The sequence below is a fragment of the Pseudorca crassidens genome, chromosome 21 (genome assembly GCF_039906515.1).
Source record: "Pseudorca crassidens isolate mPseCra1 chromosome 21, mPseCra1.hap1, whole genome shotgun sequence".
Taxonomy (NCBI): Eukaryota; Metazoa; Chordata; class Mammalia; order Artiodactyla; family Delphinidae; genus Pseudorca; species Pseudorca crassidens.
In genome coordinates this window covers 21,004,401-21,027,606 of record NC_090316.1, presented here as the reverse complement: position 1 = coordinate 21,027,606, position 23,206 = coordinate 21,004,401, and the positions used below count along the sequence as shown (strand labels likewise).

General features: G+C 39.3%; 1 protein-coding gene across 12 annotated transcripts in view; it reads left to right on the top strand.

Moving 5' to 3' along the window:
- The window catches only part of FGL1 (fibrinogen like 1), a 58,039-nt gene extending 35,321 nt beyond the window's left edge, over nt 1-22,718 (top strand). For all 12 annotated transcript variants that reach the window (XM_067722059.1, XM_067722066.1, XM_067722063.1 and 9 more), the window contains 7 exons: nt 334-413; nt 2,585-2,765; nt 14,386-14,545; nt 14,787-14,884; nt 18,003-18,091; nt 18,261-18,448; nt 22,364-22,718. In XM_067722059.1, the coding sequence (XP_067578160.1) occupies nt 334-413; nt 2,585-2,765; nt 14,386-14,545; nt 14,787-14,884; nt 18,003-18,091; nt 18,261-18,448; nt 22,364-22,523 (956 nt within the window). In that variant the 3' untranslated portion in view covers nt 22,524-22,718. The remainder of the gene's footprint in view (nt 1-333; nt 414-2,584; nt 2,766-14,385; nt 14,546-14,786; nt 14,885-18,002; nt 18,092-18,260; nt 18,449-22,363) is intronic.
- Nucleotides 22,719-23,206: the final 488 nt, after the last annotated feature.

The following is a 23,206-nucleotide window of genomic DNA, read 5'->3' as shown; positions in this document are numbered from 1 at the left end:
AGTTGCCTAGGGTCACACAACTAGGAACTGGCTGAGCCAAACTATGAAACCACGTCTTTGTGCTTAAAGAGCCTGTGCCTTTTTCATACTCCCAAGAGCCAGAGTTCCTCTGTTTTTGCTGTGGAACTGGTTCAATTCTATACAAGGTAACAGTGAGCATCCTTCTGTGGGGAGAAGCCTGGGAAAGTCCAGGAGAATTTCCATGGCGACTGTCAGATTAGACACGGCCTGGAGCTGTGTCTGACCTCCTGGATCACATTGAGTCAAGCCAGCATTGGCCTCATGAAAAATTCACAATAAATTAATCTTATGAAATTCTTTTTGTTCTTGCAGTTCTTTCAGTGGGAAAAATGGTGAAGATGATCAGTTTCATCCTTCTCACCACTGTTCTGGTGATGGGCAGGGAAAGCTGGGTAAGCTCATTACAAAAGCTATTGTTTTAAATACCCACTTAGATCTGAATTTTCTTTTATTTTGCAGAAAGTCTGTAGTAACTTGTCACTAAAAAAACTTAACTAGGGGGAAAATGAAAAAGCACCTGCCACGTAATAGGCACTTATTAAGTGCTTAAAAAAAACCCTTTAAAGTAAAAATCAGTATTCACACTAAGTAAAATCTTTTTTATTTACTGGGGTTATTTGGGTGGTTGCATAATATTAAGAATTTAAAACTGTCTTTTGAAATTGACCTTGAGCTTTCCAGTATCGGACACTGTCAGTGTAAACTAGACAGATTATTTGAAAGTAATTGCAATGAACTTGTGCCTCTCTCCATTCATGAGTAAAAAGGGAAAAACAATCATTTACTCAAAGTTCTGGGAGAAAGAAAACGCCTAAGTTTTAAATAAGCTTACTAACACTGTATATGTAGTCACATAAAAATTGAACATCCTTGCCCTGTAATCCTTCAGTTATTTTTAAATTGTATAGTCCACTATATTTAACAACATCACAACCAATTTCCCACTATTAGAAAGCAACACAGGATTCCAGATGCCATAAAATGTCTTTGCTGTTCATTTTTTAGACAGGTATAACTCAGGGGGCTAAGCAAATAACTCGTTCAGAGAGGTTAAATCAAAGAGAGTTGAAGAGAGAGTCTGAAAATAAGAAATAGTCCTAGAGAAACATCTGGGAGAGCTTCAGTGACTTGGGCCTGGAGACAGGAGGGAGGAGTCCTCTACTATCATTTCTCCATTCTCTTGCTATATGACCTTCAGTTTAGAGGCTGAATTTCTATGTTTACGTTATAGTCCTTCACAGGAAGACAATGTATTTTCCTCTTTCTTTTGCCCCAAACAGAATATCTGAGCATACTGTTCAGACAGCCTAGCAAAGTGCCCAGAACACAGTATGCCCTCATATTTATGGAATGAATACAAGGTAGCACATAAAGATAGAAACAGGAAGTTATGCAATTATAAACTGGGAAATATGTCTGACTGTATTCAAATGCCTATTTTAGGAAATAATGTATATAAAAGTAGTGTAAGGCACTTACATGTTAAAATTCATAATTTCTCAGCAAACATTTATGCTTATCACAGGAGATCATGACATGAGCTGCAAATAGAGTTGTCAAAGTAAAAACAGGAAAAAGGCAAAACTTTGTCTTTTGTCCTTTCTCTTCACTATCCCCTAGTAACTCCCCCAGCGTTGAGTACTTAAGGGTCTTTACTGCAGCTTCTTGGTCTCAGTAGCTCTTCCCAGGAGGCACACCTCTGCAACTCCCCTTCCCAAGTCACCACATTTGCTTTAGCTCTGGAGAAATCCACTCAGTCAGATGCCACTGTAGAAGGAAGCTGATAAACTCTTTCACATGCAATATTCTTGGGTTATTTGCCTTTTTTAGAGAAAGTAAACAATTTAACTGAAAGACTCAGGCTTCTGCATCCTGTTTTGAAGTAATTAAGGGAAAAACAATAAGTAAGCCAAAAGGTAAAGTGACTCCAGTAGAATTTCCAGAAACAGGTAAATGGGTAAGATACTCAGGGATCTGAGGGTCTAAAGTAGCATCCCTTAGAAAGGTGACCATGTGTCATCAGGTTATGAACACTCAATATATTTTTAAAATGTATCAATACAAAAAGGTCATTCAAAAGCCTTGTTTATTTTAGAGACTGACACACTAGTCACATGTAATGATGCTGTAAAGCACTTTCCTGTTAAGAAAGCACTCAGGCGGTGATATGTAGAGTTTGAGAGTAGGATCCTTGAACTGGATATGAATGCTGACTCCTCTTGCCCCCTGAGAATTTCCTGTTTCCTTGAGAAATTGCAAGTTTCCTCAAGGATGAGTCCCTTCCTACCTCGTGGAATCGTTACGAGGATCAAATGAGACAACCACTCTACAGCTCTTGGTGTAGTCATTCAGATTATTTTATATCATTTTTTAGTTCAAGCACTTTACCGTAAGCCATAATTTCTTATTCTCCAAATAACAAACAGTGTTAGAACTTGCAAACCACTTTCTGGGTAGAATATTATTCTGAAACGGGAGCTGGGGACAAATTTGAATCGTTAATTTATCCAGCTTGTTCGGAGCGTTTATTCTTCCTAAGAACGAGATGCGCGTTACTCTGCAGGCTCTCGAGAACTGCCTGCACGAGCAGGCGCGGCTCAGAGCCCAGGTGCACCTGCTTGAGACCCGGGTCAAGCAGCAGCGAGTCAAGATCGAGCAGCTTTTGCATGAGAAGGAAGTCCAGTTCCTTGATAAAGGAGAGGAGAATAGCGTCATTGACCTCGGAGGCAAGAGGCAATACGCAGGTCAGAATCTATGTTTCTTATGTGTTTCCATAACTTACATCATACACCCGTGTGCAATGGTGGTGCTAGTAACTTGATCACTTCAGGTTTTGCTAAAGAGCTTTTCCTATTCCAGTAAGAAGCAACATGAAGCATTATACCAAATTTAAACGTCTTCTACTCTATTTTACCTCTTTCTCTCTATTATCTCTGCAAGGGACGTTTAATAGCATATGCCAATTATCTGAGGATCCCAATAGTTTAATTAGAGATCATGACAATGGATTGTTTAAATATCAGTGTGCAAATGGCAGATTATATTTGTGAAATTTTACAGTTTTTTATTTGTGTACCGTATCTTGCTTCATTTCATTTATATAATTTTCCCTTCTGAAACCCTGACATGCCTTAGGATAGTAAGTAAGGTAATAGAATAAAAGGGCAGGTCAGGAAAAAGAATCAGAGTTATTTAGGAAAATAAATCATTTTCCTATTATTTATGTTTTATGTGTATATTTTACAGTTTGGTCATTTTCCCTTGGATTAGGCCAGGTTTCCCCCCAGAAACTAAATGATCTTAAACTGCTAACGTATTGCACTTATCCCTACACATGTCCTGTTCCCTACAGAAAAGTATTCACCTGATTTCCTCCAGGCAACTTTAAAATAAACAAATAATAGTTGTCACAAATGAGAATGACATCTGGAATGCTTTGTTCTTATATACTATAGTATGTCTACTGTACTGCCATGATATATTATAATTTCTCTGTTTATGAGCCTATCTTTGTCAATTAACTGGATACTTTATAAGGTCTGGGATGATGTTTCATGCACTCTTTCCTCCTTATTTCCCATCAGAGTCCTTGCAACATGCTAGAGCCTCATATTTATGAGTGAAAGCACAGTAGTACGTAGAAATAGGAATAGCAAGATAAGCAATTATAAATTGGGAAATATATCTGACTATAATTGAGAACCTGTAGAGGCTAATGAGATGCCAAGCTGATGAGAATAAAAACATCTTTATTTTGTGTTTCTAAATATACTCATCAGTGTTAGATATGAGTTGTGAGAATCTTAGAATGTACGCTTCAATAAAATGCTCCCTTTTTCTCTTTTTACTGAGATCCTAATCTCTCTTTGCTCAGTCTCTGCCCTGAGTTCCTGACTCTGTTGTTCAGCAACTTGATCCTTTGCCCTTGATCCTTGGAGTCCAACTGCCTTCCCCACTTTAGGGGACAGAAGGAGACCAGATCCACTGTCCTGCAGAGTGGGGCTGGATACGGAGCGAGGATGGCGTGTGGCTCTGAAGCATGGAACAAAGAGGAAGCAAGGACCGCTTGGGTAAAAACAGGCTTGAGAAACAAGGGACGGTCTGAAGCCACCACAGGGGCAGAGAACCAGGAACTGGAACCTAAGTGGAGAATTACTGGGAAGATTAAGCAAGACAGTGAAAGAAGACTCAGGAAAGCAATTGAACAGGAAGCAGAATCAGTAGTGATTTCTTGAAGACAGTGATTCTCATGAGAATCACCTGGTGACCTTTTAAAATTCTGATGGCTTGTCACAGTTTCAGGGACGCTGGCAGAAGACAAGAGACTCCAGGGTCAGAGACATGAGCTTCATGTTTGCACCAATGTGTCCAGCCTGCAAATACCAAGGAAGCAGTGTGGAATAATCCAGGTGGAAGATGTGCAGGCAGTGGGCTAGGTCACAGCTGAGGAACCCTGAGCTTAGGAAACCTCAATCTTTTATAATAGGTTACAAGCAAATCTGACCAGCCTTTGTACCTCAGAGGAAGCAAACAAACCCGCCATCTGCTCTGGTGCAGCCACTATCTCTATCTGCCCAAAGCTGTTCACTATAGAAACATCCTTGAAAAAAATAGTCCAGAACACAAGCTCTGTGTGCAAAATGTGCAGAAATGCAAGTGACCCATGGGAAATTATAAACAGTGCCTGAGCTCCAATCCAGGCCAATTAAATGATAATCCCTACAGGGTTGAAAAGGAGTGCTTTCCCTGTTGGGTGTGGATGACCAGATCAGGCTTCTTACCAAATTTCTTCCTACAGGCTGAAAAAGTCCAAGATTCCCTGAGGTCACAAAGCAAAGGCTTTATTTCTTTTCAGGTAGGAGGTGGGGTCCTGTACCAGTTTGGTACTCTTTTTTTTTTTTCTGCCGCACTGTGCGGCATGTGGGATCTCAGTTCCCAGACCAGGGATCTCAGTTCCCCAACCAGGGATTGAACCTGTGCCCCCTGCAGTGGAAGCCCATAGTCCTAACCACTGGACCGCCAGGGAAGTTCCCAGTTTGGTACTCTTTTTATTGGGTGTTTGGGACCTGGTTGTGATATGTTTAGGTATCCAACAAGGAGGCTTCAGGTACCTATCCTGAGACTGCAGTAAATGTCAATAAGACACAGATTAGAGAGTAAGATCTCACTGGGTTAATTTGGTCAATCATTGTGGATGACAGGATTGATTCACAGAGAAGTGGGTAATCAGAATAGTCAAAAAGCCATTTGATTGATTACTCTGTCTTATGGGCTGAATCATGTTCCCCCAAAATACGTATGTTGAAGCCCTAACCCTCAGTACCTATGAATGTGACTGTACTTGGCGGTAGGGCACTTAAAGAGGTGCTTAAGTCAAAAAGAGTCCATTAAGGATGGGCCTTAATTCAATCTGACTGGTATCCTTATAAGAAGAGGAAGTTTGGACACACAGAGAAACACCAGGGATGTGTGTGCACAGAGGGAAGACCATGTGAGGACACAGCAAGAAGTCAGCCAAGAACAGAGGGTTCAGAGAAAACCAAACCTGCTGACACCTTAATCTTGGACTTCTGAGCCCCATAACTGTGAGAAAATAAATTTCTATTATTTAAGCTACACAATTTGTGGTATTTTGTTCCGGCAGACCTAGCAAGCTAATATACCTTACATTGCCTTAGATATCAGCTTCTGGCTTGGGAAGGTAGTACTTCTATAAAGAAAAGTTACTAGAGGTGTCCTTTCATCAGGGCTTGTCAGGGCTCTGGGCCAACCGGTGACCACTCTGTCATTGATTCACTAGAGGATATCTTAGCTGAGAGATCTGTAGTTTGTTCAGAACCTGATTGACCTGTGGAATGTCGGTGAGGTCAGAGATGTAAGGGGCTGAGAGCCATGATTGCTCTGGAACGGAGTGTTCCTGGTGGAGGAGTGAAGCATGTTTGGGGTAAATTCCTCAGTGGTGAGGCAGGTAGATGAGTTGGCAGGGGTTATTGTGAGGTAGCTTCCTAGGCTATCTATTCCATTTGATCAAGGAGGGAGTGGACAGTCAGATTTTCACATCGCTTCCTAAATCCAGGAGACATGTTCCATGTCAGTCAAGATCATGTGTCTTTAAATGCCTGATGGGGGATGATCTTTTTGATGAACAGATGGTCAGTGACTGGTACAAATGAGGAAACCCTTTCAAGGAATAAAATGTGCCGTCTTCAAAAGATTGTCTACCATCATCAAGATAATGTACTTTCCAGGAGATGTTGCTCAATGAAAGATGTAATCCAGTGTGTTCCTCCCACAGGGGCACTTGAGGATCAACAGAGGATGCTGGAAGAACACTGCAGCCAATAGGGCAGTAGAGGGTGCCTTCCTGGACAGGGCCTGGGATGTGCATGGCTTAGGCATCTGCTCTCTGCCAAAAAGTAGTGAATCAGACCTGCCATCCTCACAGTTTCTCATCTCCTTCTACCAAGCACGGGATGGGGAGAAATGAGGTTGCCATTCTGAGATATGCTCATAGATTTAAAGAGACATTACAGTTACTAATTCTAAACATTGAAAAGACATGGGTACTGGACCTCTTTCAAGTCTAACACAACAGATCTGCCTGAGACCTAAAATCATTCCATTATAGCGCCTGGTCAAAAGCTGCATCCACCAGAAGTAGCAGCCAACTGGCCCCATTCACTGCCCAAGTCTGTGGTCAGCTAGTGGCCATATTATGATGGGGCTATCAAGCATTGGCTTAATTCTTCTAAAAAGCCCAGTTCAATCTGGAGCCACAGGCACCTAGCCAGCGGCGAAGTAGGAATAACATGTGTGCTTCCCCTGCTAAGTGTAAAACCAGACAGGCAACCCATGAAACTGGCATGTTCTGACATAACCGACTCTAAAGAAGAAACACTGGAAGGATCGCTGTTGCCAGTGAATTTTCCTAGAGGAATAGCAGAGGCTGTTATAGAAACAAAGTAGATTACACAACGACTCTGGGCTCCATCATAATGGCCTGGATCTGCCCTCTGTGGATGTCCCTGCCCTTAGTCACCCAAACACATATAACAGTCTATTTTAAAGCAAGGTTAAGTCTTGCCTATTGTTTGGAGAATGGATTGTAGCACTACTAACAATGGTCTTCAGGCAATTTGTTTAACTTCTCTATGCCTCAATTTTCTCAGTTGTAAAATGGGGATAATCACGGTATCTAATTTAGAGAATTTTGAGAATTAAATGAATAAATACATGTAAAACAATGAGAACAGTGCCTGGCACACAGTAAGTACTCATAAATATAGCTATCGTTATTTTTTTTATGTTTCAAAGATAAATTGTTACACAATAAACTAGATACAAAACTACAAGGGATCCTGACAAAAATGAAAAGATTTATCTATATCTACCGTATCTATTTCTTGCCTACCCCAATTTCCTTGGGGAGAATGGATATAAAGTCTTTGCCATTCAAATTTGACAAAACTTCCAGCATGACCTTGAATTTGCTGCTGTCACCCTCAGCCCCTGTTGTTCTCTCTCCTGTAGCCCCCCAGGTCAGAAGAGGGGTCAGGGCTGGGGCAGGGAGGTCAGAGAAAGCAGCCATCAAAATCCCCAAGTGCATAATCAAAGCTAGGGAAAAGAGAAGAGTGGGAGTGGTACAAGAATAGGAGAGAGAAGAGGTTGTAAGCGCGAAGGAGAGTCTTTGATTCCAGGGATGACGCCGCCTCTAGACCACAGGGGCTCAAAGTAGAATGATAAGGAGTTAAAAGTATCTTTGGGGGCTTCCTTGGTGGCGCAGTGGTTGGGAGTCCGCCTGCCGATGCAGGGGACGCGGGTTCGTGCCCCGGTCTGGGAAGATCCCACATGCTGCGGAGCGGCTGGGCTCGTGAGCCATGGCCGCTGAGCCTGCGCGCCCGGAGCCTGTGCTCCACAACGGGAGGGGCCGCAACAGTGAGAGGCCCGCGTACCGCAAAAAAAAAAAAAAAGTATCTCTGGTGTTGGAGAGGATTGCCTGGCAGAGAGATCACTGGTATTATGAGTGTACTGGCTTTGTGGAGGCTGCACAGGTATGGGATCAGAAGTGTATACGGTGGAGCTAGAATTCTGACCTTAACTGTTTTCATGCTTCTCTTTTGCATGTTACAGTCCAGGTACAGTAACTGACTTCAGTTTCTCAACAGCACCCTGCTCTCCTGAGCCCTTGGAACTTTACATTAGCCATTATCTCTGTCTGGAGCATCTTCTCTACTCAATCCTGTCCCCTGGGCTGACTCCTATTCTTCATCCTTCGGACCCCAGTTTAGCCCTTCAGGAAACTTCCTGACCCTCAAGACTGAATTAGGCATCACTTCCATGTACTCCAAAAGCACCTTTTACTTTTCTTTCTTTTTTTCTTTTTAAAGATTTATTTATTATTTATTTATTTTTGGCTGCACCGGGTCTCAGTTGTGGCATGCGGAATCTTCGTTGAGGCATGCAGGATCTTTTGTTGTGGCGTGCGGGCTCTTTACCGTGGTGTGCAGGCTTCTCTGTAGTTGTGGCACGCGGGCTCCAGGGCTCATGAGCTCTGTAGTTTGCGGCACGCGGGCTCTCTAGTTAGGCGTGCGAACTCAATAGTTGTGGCGCGCGGGCTTAGTTGCCCCGCGGCATGTGGGATCTTAGTTCCCTGACCAGGGATAAAACCTGCGTCCCCTGCGTTGGAAGGTGGATTCTTTACCACTGGACCACCAGGGAAGTCCCTACTTTTCTGTCTCAGCACTTATCATGGAGTATTGTCACTGCATGCTTAGTTGTCTATCTCCTGCTAAACTGTCTAGGTACTGGTATCTTTAGCATCTAATGTGATGATTGGCATATTGTGAATGTTCAATATATATTTTTAAAATTTAATTGGTGGAACAAATCAGATGAAAAAAAAAGAGAGGGCAGATGCTTCAAATGTACTTATGGAGTAAAACAAGATATTTATTTGAATAACAACTCAGAGGAAGGTAACAGGTTGGTCTGCAAAGGATATGTGATTCCAAAAGTAGGAACAAAACTTATCTCAAGGGCAAGAAACTGATCAGTGTAAGAGAAGAAGTACCAGGGAATTCCCTGGCGGTCCAGTAGTTAGGACTCGGCACTTTCACTGCCATGGCCTGGCCCGATCCCTGGTCAGGGAGCTATGATCCCACAAGCTGCATGGTGCGGCTGTAAAAAAAAAAAAAAAAAGTACCATTATTCCAAATACCAAACCAAGCTCCAGCGTGTCTATTTAAACAATCTAAGTGGGTTGTCAACACAGATTCAAGTGTCAGATAATGGCAGGAGGCAGGCAGTTGGGTGTTTGTTACAGGGACTGTGCAACCAGTCCTGGGAAGAGTGAGGTTTAAGCACTAAAACTCTCACCCCTGTGTTGAGAGTGCTGGGAGCAGAACTTAGGAACTTAGGAAACTTAGGAAACAAGGAGTAAGGCAAGAAATCAGTTACTGGGAAATTGAAATACCAAGGACAGCGCAGAACTGACTGTATAAGTAGGAGTTGGGTAGAAGAGTCATAGGGACAGGGTCTAGACAAACTATTATAGTGTGTGTGTGTGTGTGTTATAAAATTATAGCATGTATAATATGATAGATAATAGACATTCTAGATGACTGTTTCTGGGTATAACAGCTAAAAAAATTCCAGAAGTCAGTAGATCTGTTTTTATTATGATGTGTTTATGATGGTGTGTTTATGATGATGCAAGCATGAAGGAGAAGGAGGAATAAGCTATGAAATATAAATCCAGTTCAATTGTATTTTATTTTTCAGCATATAGGAAAATAGTACTAGAGAACCTACCAAGGACAAACACTCAATAAATAAAATATATAATAAGACATAAATTCTAAGAAAATATATGATATATTTACATAATATATAATATTATATAAAATATATAAAAATTTGCTCACACCAAAGTGTATGTTTTTGGTCTCCTTAAATTAAAAAATTAAATATACATGTATATGATCTGTAGAAATAAATTTCTTTGTTCTTATTTACAAGTTACTGTATTATTACTAAATCATTTTCTGAATTCTAATTCATCTCATAGTAGAAAATGCCTAATTACATACAACCTAGCAATTTTTGAAAACAATGCACAAATCACATGATTTTTTTTTTTTTTGCAAAAACAGGTACAAAGTTTATTATTAGAGACACAGCATACATGTGGGAGAGCACACAGAGAAACAGTTTATTTATTTAAGACAGAAGCGAGGCAGAAATACACACACAGAGAGAAAGGGTGTGGGTGTCCTCCCTAATGAGGAGCGCAGTAAAGAGGGGGTCAAATCATGTATATAGGGCAGTTCTTCCAGGTCTTTGTTTACCTTTGGCCAGTTATCTTGTTTCTTTTTTCACCCCTGACCTGCCCTAGAAATCTCTCCAACATGCATGCACATCTTTTTGCCAAGATGGATTTCAGTGCAGAGGCCTGTGGGAGATTTGACAACATTTGTTATGGGGTCGTGCCCCTCCCTTTTTGACCCCTGAGGAGCTTTTCTGCACATATGCAGTTGGGGAGGTAATAGATGTGGTCATCTTATCTCTTTACTCTAGCAGAGCTCAGCTCCTGCCCTAACTTTGTCTTTGGAGTGTCAGGGAAAACAAAGCTCCAATTTACTCCGCTGGACAAACTCCAGCTGTCCAGCCCAGGGCCCCATCTACCTCCTATCTCAGTATTTTTTTTTTTTGAATTTTATTTTATTTTATTTTTTATACAGCAAGTTCTTATTAGTCATCCATTTTATACACATTAGTGTATACACGTCAATCCCAGTCTCCCAATTCATCACACCACCACCATTTTTATACAACATATAATTAAATGTATTTTTTTAATCTTTTGGGTGTGATTGAATTATGTGCCTACATTAAAAGATAGTAGTACCAAATTCACACTAATTGGTGACAATCATAACAGCCTTTGGTATCACATCTGTTCAGCCAAGACCGCTAGTTTAACCACGCCTACTTCTGCAGGAGCCCCCAGTCTTTATGAGACAGTCTCTCAAGGCAGTATGTGTAGTGGTTATTGTAGAGAGTCCAAAGCCTGGTTTCAAAGTCCAGTTGCCCTTGCTAGCCATGGCCTTTGCGCAAGTTACTTGACCTCTATGTGCCTCATATTCCTCATCTGTAACATGGAAGTGATAAGAATACCTATCTCTTTGTTGTAAAGATCAAATGAGTTGGACTTTCCTGGTGGTGCAGTGGTTGAGAGTCCGCCTGCCGATGCAGGGGACACGGGTTCGTGCCCCGGTCCGGGAAGATCCCACATGCCGTGGAGCGGCTGGGCCCGTGAGCCATGGCCGCTGAGCCTGCGCGTCCGGAACGGGAGAGGCCACAACAGTGAGAGGCCCGCGTCCCACAAAAAAAAAAAAAAAAGAATCCGCCTGCCAACGCAGGGGACACGGGTTCGATCCCTGGTCTGGGAAGATCCCACATGCCATGGAGCAACTAAGCCGGTGCGCCACAACTACTGATCCTGTGCTCTAGAGCCCATGAGCCACAGCTACTGAGCCTGCGCACCTCTTGTTGCTCTGCAAACAAGAGAAGCCACCGCAAGAAGAAGCCCGCGCACCAGAAGAAAGTAGCCCCCGCTTGCCGCAACTAGAGAAAGCTCATGTGCAGCAACGAAGACCCAACGCAGCCAAAAATAAAAATTTTTTAAAAAGAGCAAATGAGTTAATACATGTAACATGATTACAAAAGCATTTAGCATTTAGCTCAATGAATGTCAGCTATCTATCTACATTATTATATCTTCTCTCCCTTGTTTTCAGAGGAAAGAGCCCACCAACCCTCCCCTACAAGAATATTGCAACTTCCTCTCTCTCCTCTTAAGTTTTATCTTATGTTGCCTGGGGGTAAGGATGGCAGTGGTAGGGCCAGTTCTGGCATTCCCCAGCATGCTCTGTGGCGTGGTGGCTGAGTTCATGCTGGCCTTTCTTTGAGTTTAGAATGTGGGGTACTTAGTGCCTTTGGTTCTCAGCTTTGGGCTCAGCCACCATTCTGGGACAAGAGGAAAAAGCTCATTTGGCAGGCTGTCATGTCACTTTTTGAAGCTTCAACATTCAGCCTCCCAAAATGGCTTACTTTCTGCATGATCAGAGAAAGTGTTCACCTCACCCAGTTTAACACAGTGTTTATCAAACAGAGGGCAGGTATCCTTGGCCTCACTCTAGCATTATGTAAGTATCCAAAAATTCTTTTTTTTTTTTTAAACTCCCATGAACACAGAGCTCTTTAGCCCTTCTCCTGCCCTTCTCCTGCCTATTCTTGGGGGCATTGAGTGTGTCGAAACATTTTGAAAATCATAGTTTTAAATATTTAGCTAATATTTTAAACACTACCTTGCTTGAACTTTCTATCACAGTGTAAGTCACATTTCCTCCAGGCAGGCTCCTTAACTTATTTGCATAAGCAATTGAGCTACTGGCACTTTTTTGATGTTTATTTATTTGTTGCAGTTTTGTTTTTGTTTTTTCAGTTGAAATCCTTCCTCTGGATCTTAAGTTGTGTTTGGCATTTTCCTCTGGGAAGAAGAAAAAATTTTTAAAAACTTAAACTCAGAGTTGGCATAAAATAAAACCAAATAGAAAATGTTGGCTGAAAACTCCATATTCACAGAGTTTTCCAGAGGCAACTGTTATAGCTAATCATTTTCATATTTGCTTGGAAAATAGTCTGGAACTTGTGAGTCTTTACTATTCAGCTCTTTGGTAGGTAATTAAATGTAAGCAAAGAGCTCCTTTGCTAACAACGTTAAAATCTGCTTACTTTAATGAAAAATATTGTGTGATATACTTGATCACGGATGTAAGCTTTTGAATAACATTGAACTAATTTTAGATAATCATTTTCCCATTGTTTTTCTGCTTGTTTAATTGCCAAAACAGGATTTTTTAAAAATAATCCAGCATGTATAAAGAACACTTGGGCTTCTGAATCTCAAAAATAAATATATGAATAAAGCCTAAATCGTTAGAAAAATGAACATTTCACCAAAGCAGTAGTATATGATTGGTCTCAACCTGATAAGGGTTTTTAGAAAGTGATGAAGGTTCTTTATTTTCATTTCTCTTCTGATTCCTATTGGCTATTCAATCTATTTAATGTGGAGTATATTTTATTTGTAACAAAATTGTAGACAATTTGGCATCAAAACAATGAAAGTGAAGAAAGAACTTAAAATATGCTAAAAGAATGGAATTATCCAATCAGGAAGAGAAATTTTTTATTGGGTACAATTTAACATAAAACATTATATTAGTTTCTGGTGTACAACATAAGGATTTGATATTTGTATGTATTGTGAAATAATCACCAGGGTAAGTCTAGTTAACATCCATTGCCATACATAGTTACAGAATTGTAGAAAATGTTTTTTTTCTTAAAAAGGAAGGAAATAAAATGATAAGGGTAAAATTTGAAAGTTTGTGATGTTAAATTATAGTATTTTTATTCAAAAGTCTGTGACTGGGTGTCCTTGAAACTATCTCTTTACAGTGGCCACGAATTCAACTACCCTAAAACATAGCTTCCTGGGCGTCTAAACAACAGTGAGTCCATACTTGCCATATTCTCGAAGTCAGTACAGATTAGCCTAGATAAGACCCAATAGATATTAATTTATCCCACGCTCAAGTGGTTTAAGAAACAGATATTACTTTTTGGTGACAAACTGGTAGCTATGTTTGCTTCAGGGGTCAAAGAAATACCATAGCAAAGGAGACTGTGGGGACAAAAGTAGAATCTTGCAGTTTTCAGCAAAAACATCTAAGAATGCATGGACTGTTATAAATTTCAGTGTGTTAGTAAAAAATCTGATGAGACTGGGAGGTTATAAGAATCTAACCAGAAGATTACTATTTTGAGTTCACTTCCAGATGTTCAGAATGATTTATAATGCTCTAAGTCAGGATAATCTATATTAAATTATTTGTTTGGTGTTATATTTCTACTTTCATTTTAGTGTCACAGGAGAGAAAATTTCCTCTGTTCTGTCTGATAAAGCTATAAGTTTCACTTAAATATACTGTGCTTAACTGAAACATATACTTTTAATTGTTTTCTACAAGAATCAGAAATGAAAAACCAGATACATATTTCACTGTCTTATTTTTTCCATGATCATATCAAGAAGGCAGATGCTAGTGAAATACTAGGAAAAGAAATAAATAAGAATTTCCTAATAGCCACTGGAAGACTCAGATTCAGTTTTAAACAGCTGCTTATCTACATCATGTATTTATCTGTCTCCATTAGTATTGAGTAATCTCATTCAGAGGCTCCCTTTAAAAAAAAGAGACAGATAACAAATACTACATTACCTTGTTTTCCAAACAGATTGTTCAGAGATTTTCAATGATGGGTATAAGCAGAGTGGATTTTACCAAATCAAACCTCTCCAGAGCCCAGCAGAATTCTCTGTTTATTGTGACATGTCCGATGGAGGAGGGTGGACTGTAATTCAGAGACGATCTGATGGCAGTGAGAACTTTAACAGGTGTGTTAATTATGACATAAGGATTTATCTGGAGTAGGAAATGTGAGGTTTACAATAAGTTAAGCCTTTTTTTTATATCCTGAAGTGTATTAATTAGACAGAATTTCATTCTCTCTTAATAATAATAAAATATATTAGCTAATCAAGAAAATATTGGGGGTAGGGATGGAGGTGCACACCTTGGGTACTGCAAAGGTCCATTTGGATTTTGCTAAAGTCAGCTTTCACTTTAATTTTTTAGAGACTGGAATGACTATGAAAATGGCTTTGGAAATTTTGTCCAAAAAAATGGTGAATATTGGCTGGGTAATAGAAATCTTCACTTATTGACTACACAAGGTAAAGTTTGCCTAATATCGACTTCATCTGAAATACAATAAAAAGAACACAAATATTTTTCACTAAATCATAGACAATAGAACTAATTCAGTAACTACTATGATTTGCAGATGGCAATGATCACTTTTGGGCAATAATTCCCTTTGTAAAACGTGGCTGCTTGCACCTGGGTTGTGGGAGGGAGATTTCTCATATATTTTTGTTCTGTTCCTTGGAAGGAAAGCTAATGTTATAATCATTCTTTTTAAATGCCTTGAGTGCCTCAAAACATATATATTGTATCAGTTATGTGTTGGCACAATAAAACTGTGTAACAAGACATAAATTTAGTGGCTTAAAACAACCACTGTTTCTTATTTCTCACAGATCTACAGGTTGGCTGGGTGGCTTTGCTGATCAGGGCTGGGCTCTGCTAATCTTGGCTCAGCTTGCTCATGGGCTGGTGATCAACTTCCTGGTCACCTGGAGGCTGGCTGTTCTAGGCTAGCCTTGGATAGAATGCTTCAGCTCACTCCATTTGCTCTCTCATCTTCCAGCTGGCTAGTCTGGACTTGCTCTTGAAGCAGAGGCAGAGTTCCAAGAGAGACAGTGGAAGCACATAACGTTCTTGAGACCCAGACTCAGAAATGGCACACAGTCATTTTCACTGCCTTCTATTGGTGAAAGCAAGTCACAGGACCAACTCAACTGTAAGGGGAAAGGAAATAGACTTAATGGGAGGAGTTACGAAGTCTCATTGCAAAGGGAAAGGTGAAGAATTGAGGAATTATGGCAGTTTTTTGGAATCAAATACCACAATATACTAAATATTTTTGTTCCCATTCCATTTCCAAATTTTATTTTGAAAAATTTCCAAGACACAGCAAAACCGGAAAAAGTTTCAACCTACCACCGAGATTTTACATTAACATTTTAATCCCGTATCTATCCATCTATCCATCCATCAATCTATTTTTTTGGACATATTTCAAAGTAAATTGTGTACATCTGTAAAAGTCCCCCTAGATGCTTTTGCATGGATATCTTTAACTAGAGTTCAATATTTGTCTAAAATATCACGAGTTTAATAATACGTTTTCCAAGCTTCTCTTTCCCATGCTCTTTTGCTCCAATCCTTTACCTTCCTTACCTTAGTTGCTATCTCAGATTATAGTCAGTTCCACTCAAATCTGATTCTTAATGTTTCATAAAAGGCAACTGGATTGCTCAGGAAAACATGCTAAATCACACTGGCAATACACTAAATGTAAGAGCAAGGGTTTATTTTTTCCAAATAAGTTAAGGAAAGTGATTGGTGCTCCTATATTCATAATAGTATGATCATAATTATAGAGATCTTTGAGACACCAGAATAGTAACTCAGAGAGGATGGATAATCCTAGACGTCTAATGCTTTCTTTGTATATTCTTCTTGTGATCAGTGCTCTCTAAATTTCAATGTATTTATTATCCCACTTTTAAGTGTTTTATGATAGATATATAACATTTATCATACCAGCTTCTGTTTCTTTCACACATTAATATGCATCTGATTTCTTGTTGAAACTATGAAAACCCCAAGAAGTAACCTTTGGCTCCTTCTAAACATACAAAATTCAAAGTTATTATTTTTCAAATTATTATTAAGTGTTTATTTGCCCAGATGCGCTTTGCCAACACATCTGCTTCCCCTTCAGGTTTTGATTGGTGTTTCAGTCTGGCTACTCTCATGGTAGCAAAAATGTATTGATCAGTTCCAGGCGTCACAACTGCATATCACATCATCCCAAGGAAAAACAGTGCCTTTGACCTTGCATTTCTTAATTATGAGAGCCTTTAAGGCTAAGGAGTTGCCTCTGAAAATAGCTTTATCCCCATCATACAAATTTTGGCTGAAGTGTTTGCAATAAAGTTAATTTAGAAATGGTCTGTAATGCAATTAAGTTAATTTAGAAATGGTCTGTAATTGAACTTTTATTTACTCATTGACCAAAGAGATATTTAGATGGTTACCTAAAAGTCTGAATCTCTTCTATAATACAAAGCACTTTTTTTAGGAGTCTTGACTTAGCCTGTGTTACTGCTCTTGTCCCCTTTGCAGTCTTAGCTCATATAACATTTAGTATGTTTTGATCAGATGAAAGTGGCCTCTTCCTTGAAACCCCACTTTAGAGAGCTCCATGGGACAAGGAATTTGTCCAGTGGTGGGGAATCCAGCATTCCCTGCCCAAGAAGCCTTGAACTTGTCTCCAGGACCTGCTCATGCCTCTTCTTCATCTGTCCCCACTGTGGGACAGTTATACAGCTGGTGTGTGCACCCCTAAGTCTGAGGGGAGGTAAAGAAAGAGCTTTTATTTTGGTGTAAAAAGAGCGTGGGTGTGCAGCCTGGAACGCCCATGCGTGTGGGCAAAGCCCCTTGCTGTGTGTGGTGGAGACAGAGGTGGAAGAGAAGGGAAGTAGACCACAGACCAGGCCTGCATGCCGTGTCTCCATGTTCCGGCCCGGAACTGGGAGGCAGCCAAGACTAAATTCAAACCTGATCTTACAGGTCACTGTGAAAGTTTATTTATCAAAGTAGGAGGATTGAATATAGTTATTATCTAACAGTTTGATTTATAACTTTTTATGTTTCTGACAATAGTTCTATTTCTGAAAAAGAATAGTCTTTGTTATTTGCAAATGATGGGACAATGAAGAAAAGATGATTACTTGATGATATCAACTATTTCAGTCATTATTTATATTTAAGATCAACATTCTTACCAAAAGTAAGAAAAAGAGGATAAACGTTTAAACGTCTTAAAACTTCTTTTATTGTTAGATTTCTTAATCTACTTACTAAAAACTGACTTGCTTTCTGTTGTTCTTTGCCAAGTGAATTACACTGGTTTTTACCTGTGATAGATGTAGTAGAAATGTTCTACCTTTAATATTGCGTCCCTAATTTTTTTCGAGTAAAGTACACAACAAAACATTCACGTTGTAAATACAATGGAGTCACTGCTTATTCTTTGAAAACTGACTCATGGCAGAAGGAAATGGTCTAAGTAAAATAGAGCCGCAAATTGTTTTTAAGCCTCAGTAAGTCATTGTCATCTTACAAATTAAAAAAAAAAACAACTACGATTTTTTTTTTCAGGAGACTACACATTAAAAATCAACCTTGCAGATTTTGAAAAAAATAGCCGTTATGCACAATATAGAAATTTCAAAGTTGGAGATGAAAAGGTACTAACATTTTCAAATAACTAACATCATGAATTAACATGTAAAACATACAATATAAACCTGAAGTCAGGGGAAACAAAAATATGCAATAGAACCTAATCTTCTATTTATTAAATAAGCCTGTTAAAATAGTAACAACTGATAATGGAAGTCACCTCTTTTCCTTTAGAATTCCTATGATTTGCATATTGGGGAATATTCTGGAACAGCTGGAGACTCCCTGGCAGGGAATTTTCATCCTGAAGTGCAATGGTGGGCCAGTCACCAAAGAATGAAATTCAGCACATGGGACAGAGATAACGACAACTACGAAGGGAACTGTGCAAAAGAAGATCAGTCTGGCTGGTGGTTTAACAGGTTTGACATTTTATAAACATAATTGTAGTGGTGTTGATGATTGCTCACTGGTGGGCATTAATTATAATATATGAGGTAATGTTGGTCTTCTTTGTGATACTGGTATTATTAAATAAACATCTTTATAAGAATTCTTAAGTGATGAAGTACCTTTAAGGATTTGTTCATTGTGTACATTAGTAAAGCTTGAAAGATATATCATAGAAATAAATCAAATTACTGCTTTTACAAAGATTCTTTGCAAACAGAATCATGGGCGAGTTATTATAAGTAGTGAGTCACAAATTGACACAAAGAAATAGAGAACATTTTCGATGTTCTAATAACCAAGTAGCTCTCCACCTTCTCGTATCATACCAAATGGCCATGTTATTGTAATTTTGTCTGTGTAATACTACTTTTCATTTACTGTGACTTTTATTAAATCATTGAATCCAAGCTCCTTCCAATGCATAAGTTTCCTCTACAACATTCCTGAAACCTAATTCCACCTTCTCATTGAATACTTCAATGTTACTTTATCAGCAAACTTATTCCATTTTTGATTGTACTAAATCAGTTTTTCTTCATTTTCCTTTTATTTGCCTGAAATCTTCCTTCTTATTACTTTGACAGTTTTTTTTTCTCAGTAGCTACAGAGTAATTGTATTCTTTTTCAACTTAAGATCTTTGGGTGCTGGATAAGAAGATATTTATTGTATTCCTCAATGTTTTCTCTTCTCTAAGCTAGATATGCCTCATTCCTGTAACTGTTCTCCACCCACGATGATATCCAGACAGTACCCTTTGTTGTAATCACAAAGTTAAGGCAGGAATGGAAAAATTCAAACAGTCTTCCTTAGAAATAACCTGATAAGCCTGCTGTGTCTGCAAAGCATATGTGCTCAGACTGTTAGGCAGTACATGAGCTTTGAACATCTTTTCTATTTAGAAGACAGGGGCCCCCTCAAAATAACTTTGCATTACAGAATCTTTAGTGAGTATTTCTGGCATGCCGTGTTTTCCATGTAATTGAGGACTAATCATTTAAATTCCATAATCCAAATGTTAACATTTTTTTGATTATGTAAATACTTTAAAAACATTAAGCATCCTCTATTTTATTAAGTGGAGGTATGCCAGACATATGTCTATTTTCCCTAAAATCATGAGAATCGCCATTATGAACATCATGCGTTATTGTGATGTGCTGATTTTAGAGTTGTAGATTCTATGAAGGTACAGCTTGTTGTATATAGTGTGGAGTGCCAAGTTGAATCTAAATAGTTGTAAAAACACTATTTTATCTGGATTTTGCTTTTTTCAAAGTTTGAGTCCATTTAATTTTTGGTCATTTTGTAAGGGAAGTGGAACACACACAGCAGTGAGAGGAGACAGAGAAACAAAGTTATCTTTCCTGTTTAACAAGTTGAAGGTGGTGTTAATCTTTTTCCCTAGTGGTTTTCTTGTTCTCTTAAAACCATCTTTATCAGCTTCTCTTCATCCTCCTTTTTCTTCCCATTATTCTAAGTTAACCTTATGTAAGAATTATCAGCATTATGTAAAACATCTATAATTCACAAAGTTGCAAGCATCCCTTAATGTTTGTTTTGGAACAGAATTCCATACACGGAAATAACAACCACAATGTTACTGTTAGCAGGAGATCAAAACTAAGTACCTACCCAGTTGAACAACAGCTGGCACACAGATTAACAGGGGCTAATAAACGATTTACTTGACTTTAAAGATAGGGGTTCAGGAAGGACAAAGAAAGGCAATTCAGTTGCTGGAGCCACCCAAGGAGCCTGCATTATCCTTGAAGGCAAAGGAGATGATAAGGCTGTGCAGGTGGAAAAACAGAAAAGCTGGAGAAAAAGTCAATTGTTCCAGGAGCTCAGTGCTACTTCTACCATACCTGCTACTTCTGTGGTTTAACTCCATCATCCTCTTCCTCCTTACTCTTTATTTTTCTGTCCCATAGTTCTTCCAATTTACATGAACTCTTGACACTTCATAAGTATATTCCACTTACAAGGCATTCCTTCTCTGCATAGCAAACTAATCACTGAGTGTTGACGTCCTCTCTGCTTTTCTGGTGTAGCATCTCATGTGTGTGCTCACAGCTACTTCTTCACCAAGGAAGCCCCAATCTAGCTTCAAGTCCAGGCTGTTCTAGAACCTGGAAAATGCTGGAAAATTGGTCTTAGAATTCCTAAGGTTTCCTGGGTTGACCAGAGTCAGTTTCCTAATAGCATTCAAATCACAGACCAAATAAAAAAGTACATGTAGTAGATGTCTCTAGGAAGACAGAAATATGTCAAAATATATGTTCTGGAGGCTCAATTTAGAGTATTTTGTCTTTCTTTTTTCTTTTTTTTTCGGTACGCAGGCCTCTCACTGCTGTGGCCTCTCCCATTGCGGAGCACAGGCTCCGGATGCGGAGGCTCAGAGGCCATGGCTCACAGGCCCAGCCACTCCGTGGCATGTGGGATCTTCCCGGACCGGGGCACGAACCTGTGTCCCCTTCATCGACAGGCAGACTCTCAACCACTGCGCCACCAGGGAAGCCCAGTAACGTCTTTTGATGTTACTTTCCATTGCAGTTTTTAAAACACAGTAGGCTCTTAACACTTGCAGATTTAGCATACATGGTTTGGATTAGTTACATCAGTTTAAGTTAGGAGGACAGGACGGTCAGCAGGAGAGAATTACAAGGCGGGTAAGGGATTCAAGCCAGCCACTCAGCGTTTATGGGTAAATTATATGCTTTCTTTGATTCAGTAATTTAGGTGCTTTCCAAAGATTTTAAGAACTATTCCTTGTGAATGTTCTCCTTATGTCCTAATGTCTGATATCTTTTCATTGGTTATATCAATAAATATACAGTAACTAATTTCATAACAGTACACAGAGAATTATCACCTATCCTCAGTTTATCCATATCAGGAACAAAATTTACAGATTCCAAAGGAGGAAGGGGGACATTTAAAAATTTGTGATAACCTAACCAACTTATCTAGGTTGGAGCAATAAATGTAAAAAGTTAACTCAGCAACTAAGACAAATGATTATTGTCTGATGGCTGGGGAAATTTTAAATGGTGGTTTAGGTTTTGTTTTCTTATCCTTGAGCTTAAAATAATTGATGTACTATTGACTTTTAAGAGGGAGGAGGGGAATTTTAATTACGAAAGCTAAGTCTTGGCAGCAGATAGATGAGCACTGTAAGTGTAAAGTATACAGGGGAGCTGGCAAATAGAGCAGCGTGCCACGCCTTGCTTTGTTAACCCATACTGCTCTCGCTAATGCTCAGGCTTACAAGGTCATGTTTTTGCTTGCTTGTTTTCTCCCTCCCTCCCTCCCTCCCTTCCTCCCTCCCTCTTTCCTTCCTTCCTTCCTTCCTTCCTCCCTCCCTCCCTTCCTCCCTCCCTCCCTCCCTTCCTTCCTCCCTCCCTCCCTTCGTTCCTTCCTTCCTTCCTTCCTTCCTCCCTCCCTTCCTTCCTTCCTCCCTTCCTTCCTTCTTCCCTTCCTTTTCTATTAAGAACAGAACGCCTTCTTTATCAGTACTCTGTAAGTGGCCTAGGTTTTATCCTGAGAGTTGTTATGGTACTAAAACCCACCAGTTTAAAAAACTCATTTTGTAGAATCACTTGGCTTTTGGAAACTGATAAATATTCCCTTATCTAAAAATGGCAGAGGGAGTTCCCTGGTGGTCCAGTGGTTAGGACTCCACACTCTCACTGCCAAGAGTGTGGGTTCAATCCCTGTATGGGGAACTAAGATCCCACAAGCCGCTCGGCATGGCCAAAAAAAAAAAAAAAGGCAGAATTCATAATTAAAATGTTTTTAATCATTTGCTAGCAAACTAAAATGGTTTCTTTCAAAGAGTATTTTTCTAGTCTGATTGTTTTGTGTTTATTTTTCCTCCCACTAGGTGTCACTCTGCAAACCTGAATGGTTTATATCACACTGGCCCCTACACGGCTAAAACAGACAATGGGATAGTCTGGTACACCTGGCATGGATGGTGGTATTCCTTGAAATCTGTGGTTATGAAAATTAGGCCAAGTGATTTTATTCCAAATATTGTTTAATTGTCCCTGCTGGGCTTTCATTTCTGCAGTTCATCTTGGTTTAAGTGATTTGAAAAATAGCAAATCTGAACCTTCACATGTATAATGATGGCAGTTGTTATGTGCACTACTTTTCTTACTTGCCTTTATGACTTAATGTACTTTCAGCACAGCAAATATGTGATATTCACCAAATAAATGTAGATTATGTTACTATTTAATTGAATTCCTACGTGCAAAGGACTACAATAAGAGATTATTGCTGAACAAAAAATAAAAAGCATAGAGTATATACATGACTTGGGAGATAACACAGCATAAATTTATAATAAATTACATATGAATGCAGTTTTAAAAATACATGAAAAAAATCCAGCAAATAATGTATTGCCAAATCAACTGCGTGGATAATAAATATTATGAATCGAGAATGAACTCAGGTCTCTGACTGCAAAGCTAGAACTTTAAATACAACCCAGGATCTTAATCACTATAAAACACTTTCTCGTATTTTTAGGATGTTTATATAGATTACACACTTCTTTCAGAAGCCTCAATTTTAATTCTTATACCAGTCCTGTGAGGTATTATTATCCCCATTTAAAAGAGCTGAGAATTTGAGGATCTGACAGGCTGTTATTGCTCCAAGTTACAAAGCTAATAAGTAGGGGAACAAGGACTCAAATCCAAGTCTTCGCATGCTG